Source organism: Anabas testudineus, chromosome 23 (genome assembly GCF_900324465.2).
Source record: "Anabas testudineus chromosome 23, fAnaTes1.2, whole genome shotgun sequence".
Taxonomy (NCBI): Eukaryota; Metazoa; Chordata; class Actinopteri; order Anabantiformes; family Anabantidae; genus Anabas; species Anabas testudineus.
This window is the reverse complement of record NC_046631.1, coordinates 5,008,485-5,020,691: the sequence shown is the minus strand read 5'-3', so window position 1 is coordinate 5,020,691 and position 12,207 is coordinate 5,008,485. Positions and strand designations below refer to the sequence as shown.

The 12,207-nt window shown below is 40.4% G+C and overlaps 4 protein-coding genes across 4 annotated transcripts; 2 read left to right on the top strand and 2 right to left on the bottom strand.

Annotated features, from left to right (window-relative positions):
• Positions 1-1,304: 1,304 nt before the first annotated feature.
• alg10 (ALG10 alpha-1,2-mannosyltransferase) lies at positions 1,305-4,152 on the bottom strand. Its single transcript, XM_026364430.1, has 3 exons — positions 3,796-4,152; positions 3,161-3,358; positions 1,305-3,083 (listed from the first exon to the last, which is right to left on the bottom strand). The coding sequence occupies exons 1-3, from the start codon at positions 3,958-3,960 to the stop codon at positions 2,022-2,024; spliced, it is 1,425 nt and encodes a 474-aa protein (XP_026220215.1). The 5' UTR covers positions 3,961-4,152; the 3' UTR covers positions 1,305-2,021.
• Positions 4,153-4,362: 210 nt separating this feature from the next.
• On the top strand, positions 4,363-5,834 carry tprkb (Tp53rk binding protein). The gene is made up of 4 exons (XM_026364035.1): positions 4,363-4,595; positions 4,746-4,868; positions 5,050-5,226; positions 5,476-5,834. The coding sequence occupies exons 1-4, from the start codon at positions 4,455-4,457 to the stop codon at positions 5,560-5,562; spliced, it is 528 nt and encodes a 175-aa protein (XP_026219820.1). The 5' UTR covers positions 4,363-4,454; the 3' UTR covers positions 5,563-5,834.
• A 2-nt stretch (positions 5,835-5,836) lies between these two features.
• srr (serine racemase) lies at positions 5,837-8,029 on the bottom strand. Its single transcript, XM_026364034.1, has 7 exons — positions 7,958-8,029; positions 7,378-7,555; positions 7,105-7,286; positions 6,829-6,959; positions 6,578-6,726; positions 6,401-6,490; positions 5,837-6,311 (listed from the first exon to the last, which is right to left on the bottom strand). The coding sequence occupies exons 2-7, from the start codon at positions 7,553-7,555 to the stop codon at positions 6,070-6,072; spliced, it is 972 nt and encodes a 323-aa protein (XP_026219819.1). The 5' UTR covers positions 7,958-8,029; the 3' UTR covers positions 5,837-6,069.
• Positions 8,030-8,074: 45 nt separating this feature from the next.
• trmu (tRNA 5-methylaminomethyl-2-thiouridylate methyltransferase) lies at positions 8,075-12,194 on the top strand. Its single transcript, XM_026364033.1, has 11 exons — positions 8,075-8,286; positions 8,438-8,603; positions 8,692-8,798; positions 8,914-9,036; positions 9,210-9,382; positions 9,481-9,534; positions 9,673-9,739; positions 9,850-9,950; positions 10,071-10,215; positions 10,395-10,477; positions 10,629-12,194. The coding sequence occupies exons 1-11, from the start codon at positions 8,205-8,207 to the stop codon at positions 10,761-10,763; spliced, it is 1,236 nt and encodes a 411-aa protein (XP_026219818.1). The 5' UTR covers positions 8,075-8,204; the 3' UTR covers positions 10,764-12,194.
• The last annotated feature ends 13 nt before the right edge of the window (positions 12,195-12,207 follow it).

Below are 12,207 nucleotides of genomic sequence, written 5' to 3'. Positions count from 1 at the left end.
TATTTTGGCATTTGGCACAAACATTTTCAGTTTGACTTGAGCTCTAGAGTTTCAGAGAGTACTCAGACTCTCTGCACATCGGGGTCCAATCTCGTGTCATTTTTGCTATTTCGTTAACACGGAGAATGCATCATCATCATTATTATTGTTACTATGCATCATACGAGGTCAAACTACAACTGCGTCATGACCTAAAATAAATCCATGAATGATGGCAGTGCCACCCTCATGGGCCGTAATTTTCAAAATGCCAAAACACTAATGTGTGCTTTCATCATCCAGCAAAGTAAAAATCAATGAGACAGTGCAAAAGGAAAAGAGGGTGAAGTTCAGTTAAATACAAAAAAAAAAAAAAGACATAGGCTACTTTATATTCTGCTGTGCACATACTGTGGTTAGCGTGGCTGAATAGTGTAATCAACATTTGTATAATCATCCCAGTTTGATTTTATTAAAGTCTCTCCTGTGAGCTGGCCCCGTGCTGCTCGGTGTAATTAGAGCTGAGTAATGACACAGGTTAGATGGAGAGCAGCCGTTGTGCCACTTGTTTTCTTTCTTTCTTTTTTTTTATTCTCCTAATTGAGCTTTCATTTCCAAAGTAATGAAGACTACTCCGAGCAAGTCGGAGCAACAAAGCAATCAAAAGGTTTTATTATTGTCATGACATACTGCGGAATGACACATTCTGATAATCAAATTTGAGCTTCGTCTTTGTTCAGCTGTAACTTCACCTGAAAGAGCTGGTGCTTTTCTTTTACTGTTGTTTTTTTTTTTTTTCAGAGATGCATGAAAATTCAAGACCGGAGCCGCGTTAATGTTTCCATATCTGCACTTACACAGGTTTTTGTTAAGAGCACAATTTCTAACCACTTTGATTTTTCTTAATGCTGAATTCAACTTTCAAGCTTAATGGGATTTTCTGAGTTTGTCTTCTAGCTCCACCTAGTGTCTGTATCAGTCCTCTAACAGAAAGGTTTGCAGCACTGAAACTACTGTAAGAAGCAATGTGGACGAACAGTGTGATGACACAGTCAGTATTTAATATGAGCCTTTGAACACTTTGATTCAACTGTATTTCAAAATGTCAGCTCAACAAACCAAATCTTTCCTGCTGTGATTTAGATCAAATTTCTAATTAATCTTGTGCATATTCTTAAACATACACTCAGTCACGTACACCCAGAAACACACACCAAGTAAGATGCAATTCAACTCTTATTGATTTTTATGGCTTCATAAAAATCAAATAGCTAAATTAAAAAGAATCTAAGAAAAAATGGAAAACATGTTTTATTGTTTGTTTGTTTTTTTATTTACTCCCACAATTATAAAGTTTTTGTTCTTCACAGGCAAAAAATCTAAAATTGTACAATATGGCTATTTTAATTTTTGGTCTCTTTAATCACATTTACAACTCAAATGCCAACAGTTATTTCTGCAAATAACAATTTATAAACTCCATATATTATTTACATCTAGAGTAAGAAAATCCCATCCGGTCTTGTCAATTCCCAGATTACCTTCAAAGAAATTATCAAAATTCCATTATTGTTTTTTCCCCCGGAGAAGGATCATAAACAACCCAACTGAAAGCTGTTTAGGTACAGTAAAAACAACTTTTATATACAGTAAATTCTCATTAAAAAAACACATTTTAATTCACACCAGTACCAATGATTTGTCTAACACTAAAAACGTCATGTTCTGTGTCAGTGTCAATACAAAAAGTACGGCAGGAAGGGGGTGGAGGGGCGTGTTTTTTCTAAGTCAAGGGAAGCGTCCAAAGAATATTTTTCATAGTCCCCAACTGTGAACTAATTGAGTCAATTTGCAGCCCTGTACTGATTCCCCATTTAAGTTAAAGAACTCTCTACCAGTTATATGGAATACCGTTTGGTTAGGATGAACTCTGCTTTGATTTTTGAGATGTCACATGTGCTGTAGAGAAATTCTTAGATGGTAACATATTGTTTCTTTCTGATCTACGATGGTAGCATCACTACTCCCCTTGTAACTTTTGTTCACCACATGAACCTCTGCGTGGCCGTACTGTCTGGCCAGTGGAAAGTTTTAGTGATGAAGATGTAGAGGGTGGCAGCATTGACTGCCGTGTACAGGAGGAACTCCGCGATGAGTCGAGGAAGAGAGGGGAGGGGCATGTGCAGGCGGTACATCAAGTATGGAACGATGAAGTATCTGAACTCGAGCAGCTTCTGCGGAACTGTGGCAGCCAGGACGCATGCCAAGAACGCCAAACTCCAGAAGAGCGAGCGCGACTTGAAAGAGTCCAGGAAATTCCACCCGGCAAAGACATATGCTGGGACAAGGAGGAAGCGCACCAGCTCGTGCCTCTGGAAAAGCCTTTTCCACACATAGAAGGGGAAGTGACGGTTATCGGCCAGGAGGTACTTGTGGACGAAGGTGAACTTCCACACCAGGAGCAAGGAGATGCCTGTGACAAGGAGGAAAAAGAAGGGCTGCTTTTTTAGAGCCTGCAGGAAGCGGAGGGCGCGGTGGTAACAAAGTGAGAGGGGAAGAGAGAAGAAGAGAGTGAACGAAAAGAAGTAGAAGAGTTGAGGGAAGTTGAGGCAGGCCTCATGGCTCGTCCGGTCGCCCACCACTATCCCATCATTTAGCACCACGAACACAAGGAAACCGGCTCCAACCATGGCATAAGGCCAGGCCACCAGCAGCACAGCCTTCACGTGACTGGGCGAAGTGAGGAACTCTAGAGTGAAAAGTATTATTTTCTTTGCTCCACTGAACGACAGAGGGACCTGGGACGGAGGAGACTTCTCATCCCTTTTTTTTGTATGCTCCACCTTCCAGGCCTCGTCCATTTTGGAGGCCACCAGAGTGCCTGCGCAGAACGCCACCCAGATGATGTTGGTCTGGCGGAAGAGTATGGAGCAGACGCCAAGGAGCGCAGAGGCCTTATGGCAGCCGTAGAGCGTCATGAGGTAGGTGAAGAGGGTGAAGAATGTAGATCCAGCATCTGTGTAGTAAAGGAAATTGAAGAAGTAGAGCACAGGGAAGGTGGACAGAGACAGTGCTGAGAGGACTCTGCGTGATGTTGTTCGTGTCTGGAAGAGAAGGAACATGATATCAGAGAACGACATCGTTCACACGTGTATCACCTACATTTTCAAAAAGGTCGTACCTTCTCTCTAAGGTGCAGTTTGCATATGAGCAGATAGAGCAGGTAGAGGTTGCCACAGTTGAAGAGCAGGTTGATGAAGCGCAGCATGGCCGTGGAGCACACCACCTGGCCTGTCAGGTCGGCAAGCCACACCACGGGCTTGATGACTCCAACGGAGACAAGGTAAAGGCCTGGGAGGGTGGTGATCATTGGGTCCCACTGCACAAGAATCAGCACCACATTAAAAAGGGATCTGAGAAAATCTCTGATGATGTCATACCAACACCATCAGGATTATTTTGGGTTTAGTGTCAAATTACTACTAAATAGCTTCAGTGTTCATTAAGGTGTGAGGGTTAAATTAAAGATGCTGCACATTTGCATCATGGGAAATGTAGGCTCCACAATTCTTAGTAGCTTTTTTGAAGATTCTTTTGCTCTTTTTATAGAAACGTTTTAGTATATTAGTCAAACTGCTGATTAGACATTACATTAGATAAGCACATTTCTAAACCTGCATGGAAATGTGTCCGATATAGAGATTAAAAGCTGCCACATCACTGTAAATGACAAAGCTCCGCTGTTAGCTAACCTTAATCCGCTAAACAATGATGGACTCTGTCATGGCTGCCATGACATTCAGAAAGCCACTTTACCTCGTTAAATTTCCCCAGGCAGTATTTCTGAGCCTGTGGGACATGGAAAACCTCGTCCATGTAAGGCTCCCTCTGCTCCCGTGTGACTCTGGAGAACAGCAGGCAAGATATGAAAAAGTTGGTGCTGCAAAGAGCAGTGAAGATGTAGCCTTCAAATTTCTCCATGTTCGCTGACGAATCCGATTTAAAGCTAAATGCAGTCCAAAGCTAGCTGTTATAATGGTGTGTGTAGCGCATAACGACTAAATTCGCCTATATTTTACCAACAAAATTCCCACATTTAAGTGAGAAAGTGGTTGAAGTCTGTCCAGTATTGATAAACGGAAGTTTGATTTGTTACAGCTGGCGGTCCGCTGAGGAAACACACTCAATTCGCAAAGGTTCCTAGCTTGTGCTAAATAGTTTCGTTTTGTACATATGCAATACATTTAATAAAGTCAAATTTATTTATACCACATTTATAAATGTCATTGTTATGTATATATGATAAAAACCCTCCTTTCTCCCTCGTTTTTGTGGAGATTTTCCCTAAAGTCGGAAAGTTCCGCTAAAGCGGTGTTACTGTGTTATGGTTCCCCCGTTCACAGGCTTCACGTGAAGCGCCGTGATAAAACAGTTTCATTGTTATTTTCTCATATTTTCTCCTACATTTTTTAAGAATGCATCTAACACAGGAGCTAGAGCTTTTCCCCGACCACTGTGTGACTCAAATGCTTTTCAAAGAGGTCAAAAATGCCGCAGAGTTAAGACAAAGTGCCGTGGAGGGTAAATTGAATGGTGCCTTGATCAACCCTACAATGGTGAGATATTTGTGATCAGCTTTAGCAGCGATTAATTAAACATTATGTATGATATGCAAGGTGTCTTTTATACAAGACGAAAACTTAAACTTTATCAAAAAGTAATTAAAACTGAGACACGTCACTAACCACCTTCTTTTTCATATTTAGCTGGTGTGTGATTTCCAAGTGCTGGTAGCTGCCAATAAAGCTGTGCATTTACAGAAAACAGGAAAAATGAAAACAAGAAGCCTATACTCCGAAATAATCTTCAACTTATCACCTACTAATAATGTAAGTAAAGTCTCTGTCGGCTCATTTTTATGTGGTTGTATTGCATCTCTATGTAGTCCTTTCAAACAGAGGCCCAGTATGTCTGTTCAGTAAACCATTTGTGGACATATTTACACAAAAGAAGAAGAATAAGAACACTAATAATTAGCTATAATCTATTTATATGCCTTCCCCTATACAGATCTCAGAAGCTTTTAAGAGGTTTGGGATCTCAGATGGGGATGATGCTGTCATGGTGGTCCTGGTTCACAACAAAGATGAATCGCAGCCTCTTTCGGACATTGCAGCCAAGGTGGACGGACTGCAGGTTCCAGTGGAAGACATGTCCTCGCTATCAGACACCGCAAAGATCAAAAAGGTCTCGACCGCTGACTGTTATTGCATTATGCGTGTTAATATTAACTGTAAATTAAATAGGGCATCTGACATACAGGTTGCAAAAGTTATAGAAGGTGTTGTAAGTTTAATTATTAAGTGAGATACCCTCTTTTTAATTAACTGACACACATATATTTGTTGATCTGATAGTTTGTTTTTCTATCAGATCTTGTTGGATTTAGGTAGAACGTTTTTTTTAAATCATCCCCCTTTTTTGTCTCCATTTCAGCTGTATAAAGTCACTCCCCAGGAGGAAAAGTGTGGGACTCTGTTGGATGCAGTTGTATGCAGAATGGCCACCAAGGATGTGATGTAGCTCCAAAACTACAAAAGACCAGAACTATTTTATTAAAGTATGTGTTATATTTTTGTCATAAAAGATGTTCATCATGGGCGACTTAATATTTGTTCACCACATTGGAAGTTCCAGCCTACAGTGATAACTATGATGTAAAGCTGGCTTCATACTGCCAGCAGTTGCTATTATTATACATGTACAGCGTTGACATGAAAGGTTGTGGGTCAAGCCGAATTTCAATGAAACCTTGTCAGCCTAAAAATAAGATTAAACATATCTAAACATTTGAATGCAGCTTTTAATTTTGTCTTTTCGGAGGGTTAAACTTTCACATACTTAAAATGAGATAAAGAGATTATTAACACATAATTATCTAATTTGACTATCAAGAGGTTATTAATTAAAATACATATAATGGGACATGGATAAACAAACAATTCATTGTGATTCATTAGTCAATTATTCCTCCCTAGTAGAAGAACCGGTTTGTCAGAATTAGTCATGCAGTTGTTTGTGAGATGTTGATCAGTCTGGGAAGTTGGCAAGCTCGTCTTTCCCGATGTTTCCTCCACTGAGGACACACACAATGTTCTTCCCCTCCAGGTCAGGTATCTTGTTGTTCAGAATAGCAGCAAAGGCGGCAGAACCTGATGGCTCCACCACAAGTCCAGACCCGTAGAGAGTGGACACTGCTGCCTTGATCTCCTCCTCGCTCACCAGGACGATTCCCTCTACATAACTCTTGCACAGCTCATAGGGGAGCCTGCCTGGGATGCAAAGAAGATTAAAGTGATTCCATTTAGGACAGTAGTTGTAAGACACCAACCAAATTGCCACAAAAAGGTTGGCAAAGTACCTGCAGAAGGTGGTGCTAGTCCTGACGCAATGCTCTTGCTGTCCATACTCACTGGTTTGTTCTCAATAAAGCTTCTGTACATGGTGCATGCTGAGGGTCAAAACAAACACAAGATCAAACAAAGTTCATGCCTGCACTGGTTTTGCATAATTAAAACAGCTTTTGGTGAGTTTTTACCTCCCTCTGGTTCCACACCGTAGATCCTGGTCTTATCACAACCTGACAGTTTAATAGCGGCAGCTACACCACTTAGTAGCCCCCCTGCGCCACAACACACTACCACCACATCAGGCTCGGGAATCACCTCAAGGACCTCCATACCAAGACTGAACACATATAATATATAAATGTTTAAACTATTACATTTTCAAATATCGCTATGTTTATTTTCAGCAAATAAACACTAAGTCATAGAAATGTGTGTGTACCTGGCATGTCCTGCTATTAGATCCAGGTCATCGTAAGAGTGCATGAAGGTCATCCTTTCTTCCTGAACGCAGCGGTTCACCACATCTATCAATCTGGAGGTAGGAACTCTCTCCACCTCCACCCCAAAACTCTGAAAGTAAAAGAACAAATTTGAAATTTGGCATACATAGTCCAAATATCATATTATGTCTTACGGCCTGTAATTCTAATGTGACATTTTCTGCATGGATGTGTTGTAAAAACAGTTGGGAATGAGAACTGAAATCACCTCTGACCTGTATGAGAGTTGCTCTGGACAGTGGGGCAGTTTCTGGCATCACCACCTTGCCCTTTCCCCCATAGTGTTTTAAAGCGTAGGCAAAAGACTTCCCATAGTTCCCTGCAGACATGGTGACAAAATGACCACCCGCTGGTCTCCTGGCAAACTGATTGGCCACTCCTCTGATCTTAAAAGATCCTGCCAATCCCAAACATGCAGACATGTCACCGAATCAGTTCAGAAATGTAAGAGAGATGCTCATAACTGAATCAAATTGGTTTCCTCTAACCAGTTTTCTGCATGTTTTCCAGTTTGATGAGGATGTTGCAGTTGATGTTCAGAGGCAGGGTGGTCTGGGACCAGGGGATGAGGGGAGTGTTGATGACACCCAGGGGGCTGCTCCTTAACGTCTCCACAGCTTCTTTCAGCAGATCAAGAGTGACGGCGTCTGCAGAAACATCACCCATCTGTGGCAGGGACACACAATTTAATATCAACAGTACATGTGTATTGCAATGTGTAGTAAATAGACTAATAAAAAAGTGCTAGTCTAAAGGAGTCCTCAACTACAAGTTCAAATAATTTTCTAATCACTGCACTATTATTAGATTAGTTGCCCTGAAAACTACCACAGCTATTATAAATATCCTGTGTTAAAACGAATAATGATGTTAATAGTAGCGGTGTATAATTAGTAAGTATAATTTAAAGTTTTCCGACTTGTTATAAATAGACGTGAGTAGCTTTCCCAAGCAGTCCAGCACATTTATTAAGAAAAGCTAAAAAAATTACAAAATCTGCTTCTATAAAAATAATCTGTCTATAAGAAAACAATAGATGACTGTGTATTTGGCGTATTTTCCACTGACCTTGTCAATATGTGGATTTTTCTTTAACTCTACAAAGTACCAGCTCCGTGTTGTTTTCAGTGTTACATCATTTGCGGCACCGATCAGCGCAATGGTTCCACTTTGAGGTTTGTTTCCCAACGGACGTTACTCACAAACGGACCGCAAACATGGCGGCTCATCTGAGTGGCAACGGAGGGCATGTTGCCAATTTCTCTTAGTTACCAGAGTAAAACAATATTGAATGAAAGATTTATAACTTAAAATCATGGGTTTTATACGGCACGTCGTATGCGCCATATCTGGAGGCGTTGACAGCTCTGTAGCGGCTTTGTTGCTCAAGAGAAGAGGTGAGACGAATATGACAACAACACACCTGAAATGTCTCGTTCATGTGTAAAAGGTTAAATGAGTTTTTGGACCCGCTCAACCAGAATAAAGACAGAAACTCATTCATGTGCAGTTTAAGTCACATCTTCTTGTCTCCACTTCAATGCGAAGGCTACAGTGTGACAGGAGTTTTTATGAAGAACTGGGACTCTCTGGATGAGAGAGGGACGTGCACCACCGAGAGGGACTGCGAGGACGCCTACAGAGTTTGTCAGGCTCTGGACATCCCATTTCACCAAGTGTCCTATGTCAAAGAGTACTGGCATGAAGTTTTCAGGTATGTGTTTGTGGCTGAAATAGATGATGAGCATCCTGTTGGGTTTTATGTTCTACTGATGTCACATCTCTGCTCCATGCCTTTCCAGTTATCTATTAAAGGAATATGAGAAGGGCAGGACACCAAATCCAGATATACTGTGCAACAAACATATCAAATTCAACTATTTCCACAAGTATGCCATCAATACTCTGGGTATGTATCATAATATTAATAATAACCCAGTCATACACTGTCATAAACATACTGTGTTTAGAAATTAATGGAATACAAACGTACAAAGATTTATAATCTGTGTTGTGTCCATCAGGTGCTGATGCCATTGCAACAGGTCACTACGCCAGGACATCACAGGAAGATGAAGAAGTTTTCCAGCAGACACACGCACCTCCACCTACCACACTCTTCAGAGATCGGTTTGAGATCAGACATCGTAAGTGTTTGACTGCTTCCCACTAGTGGTTCGACACTTTTAATATCAGTGTCTGTTCTCAAGCTTGTGATTCCTGTAGTAGCCTAGTTTTGCTTTGTCTCAATTGGCTGCCTAATAGGTTTTTAGGCCTGAGCCTTCAAATATCTACATTGTTTCCCTCTTCCTTCTGCCAGCGGTGCGGTTGTACAAGGGAGCGGATCTCCTCAAGGACCAAACCTTCTTCCTGAGTCAGATCTCGCAGGATGCCTTGCGGCGAACCCTTTTCCCACTTGCGGGACTCACCAAAGAGTTTGTGAAAAAGATTGCTGCTGAAGCCGGGTTTCATCACGTACTGAAGAAGAGAGAGGTACACACAGAACACATATTGTTTTTTATTTTTTATTGTTTTATCTCTGAATTCAGTTACAACTTGTGAGTAAGCTGATATGTTAAATGTTCTTCCAGAGCATGGGTATCTGCTTTATTGGAGAAAGAAACTTTGACAAGTTTATTTTAGAGGTGAGAACTGACATTTTAACATTTGTTCCACATAATAATTTGGGAAACTGGTAGTGTTCTATTCCATCGGTTACAATTAGAGCCACCACATGTTATTATGCATACTGTACTAAGCAAAACAGTATTTTCTGCATCCAGTATTTAGAACCTAAACCAGGGAATTACGTCTCCATTGAGGACGGTACCATAATGGGAAAACACAAAGGTATGTTTGCTCCAAACTTAGGATTTTTATGACACTTAAACAACTCATATTGTACATTCTGCCCCTTCTCATGTTATCTCTCTCTCTGTTCTCTGTCTCTGTTCACACAGGCTGGTTCACTCTGACACTAGGCCAGAGGGCGAGGATAGGAGGACAGAGAGATGCCTGGTTTGTTGTGGACAAAGACATCACTACTGGAGATGTGTTCGTGGTGGGAAAATCTGTTGTTAAAGTGAAACCTTCAAGTGAAATGTTTCCCTTTATTTGTCATTTAGGATTTTTATGATTTAGTTATCTAGATTTCTTACGTCTTTTAAACTTTCTGGTTCAGGCTCCAACCACCAATCACCCGGCTCTTTTTCGTGACACAGTGCGGACCGATCGCTTCCACTGGATAGCAGTCGACCCACCTCCTGAACTAGTCAGGACCCAGATGATGGAGTGTCACTTCCGCTTCATCCATCAGATGCCGCTCAGTGAGTTTTGTCTTATCAGGTCATAGACCTTTAAGAGTAACTTTGTACATTTATATTACCGGTATATCATATTACTATATTATATCAAGTTTTTTGAGCTTTAACCATTGTAGCTAAAACATAAAATAATGCCTGTTATAATAGTATGCAATAATAGCACACTTTTTTATGTTATCCAGCTCCATGCACAGTAACTCTAAACATGGATGGCACTGTTTGGATCTCGCTCTACCACCAAATCAGAGCTCTGACACCTGGACAGGTAACAGCTCACATACCGGTGTGACAGAATGCAGTGTAGTAGCTCAGGACTGTTGTTACACTGCTTGTAATGCCAGAAGACTTAGAACAAGCTCTTCTGTTTAACCTACTATTGGAGTTTTTCTTAGTTACGCTTTTAATCCCTTCCCCAGTACGCTGTACTCTACAAAGGTGACGAGTGTTTGGGCAGTGGGAAAATCATCCAGCTGGGACCCAGTGAATACACACTACAGCAGGGCCGGGCACGACTGAAAAAAGAACAACGAGGCCCTGAACCAACCAGCTGAGAGGATCTCACAGCCCAGTCGTGGTGAAAATACACTCTGTCTGGTTCTGCCTTTTAGACCCTGTCTTTTTGTGACCTAATGCCTCTAAAGGAAGGGGGTAATGGTGGTTGGTGCGTTTAAATGCTCAGGTTTTACATCACACCACTCAAAAAGGAAAAAGGGGTTGACTTCTGTACTGTTCCGTATCATCATATTGATGCTTTGAGATTATCTGCTTGCTGCTCGGTTAAACAACTTCACGTGTTTTAGACAATATAGTTTATTAAAAAAAACAGTAACTTTATTTTGACAATTAATCCAATGTTTCTGACTATTCGTGTTTACATCAGACATTATAGAATGGACTTCTACCAACTCCATGCAGTCGTTTCAGATACAATACGTCTTTAGTTGTTAGTTATTCTCCACTAATTCGCTACTGAATGATCATAAGAGCAGTAAGTTGTGGTTTTACCGTTTCCTTTGCATTGCAAAGAAGAACTGCACTGGGAAATACGGATCTTTAACTGTTAGAGAAACACATGCTTGATCTGGTATCTGCATTTAAAAAGTGCAGGATGTACTTGCATTTAAACTTTTACTTGGATATTTATATTTTTATCTCCAGCGCTCAATGTTATGACCTGTTGTCTGGAAGAAAGGTTGTCGATTTCAAGGACACCGGATAATCGGATCCTGTTGTGTACTTCACTGTAGTAGCAGAAGTGCGAATGGAGGCTTAGGAGATGGTGGACGTTGTATGCAGTTCTTTAAATTTATTGTCATATAACAAACTACTTCTCCATTCTGTCCTTCAATACACTTAATTGAGTGTATCGACATTGCATTCACAAGCCAGTTAATGGCAAATATGGGAATAATTATAGTCTGAAAACATGGAAACTTAACAAATATCAACCAACCCAATAAGTCAGTAAATACCTGTTATAAACTTGTGTTTGTCCTAATACACTGATTGGTTGGTTCTAAACAACTGACAAAACTATATGATTGTTAAAGTCTGTATTATTTGTTTTATCCTGTCTTGCATAGTGATTCCGTGGTTTAAACATTTATTATTCTAAAGTGCCTTATCTCTTCGGATTGCATCATTGTAGGTCGTAGATCGTAGGTTTCACTGCAATTAATAATTACTTGAGTAATTACAGTGAATAAACTTAAGAAGTGATTCAGATTCAGATCAGAAACACTTTTCTGTAGAACTAAAACCTGAGTCTACAGTACAATTATTTATCCATAAGAGGGCGTTGTAATAAAAGCTTTGTCTCCAGGTTGATGCTATATAGAGACAGTATTATACACAGTTTCCCACTAACAATATATTTTACATAATAATTAATCCCAGTGACAGTCGCGGCATATTTATAATATTTGATTGTTTCATATTATATTATATCATATTTTCCAAGAAATAAATTAAGCTTTGGTCTTTTTTTTTTTGTTG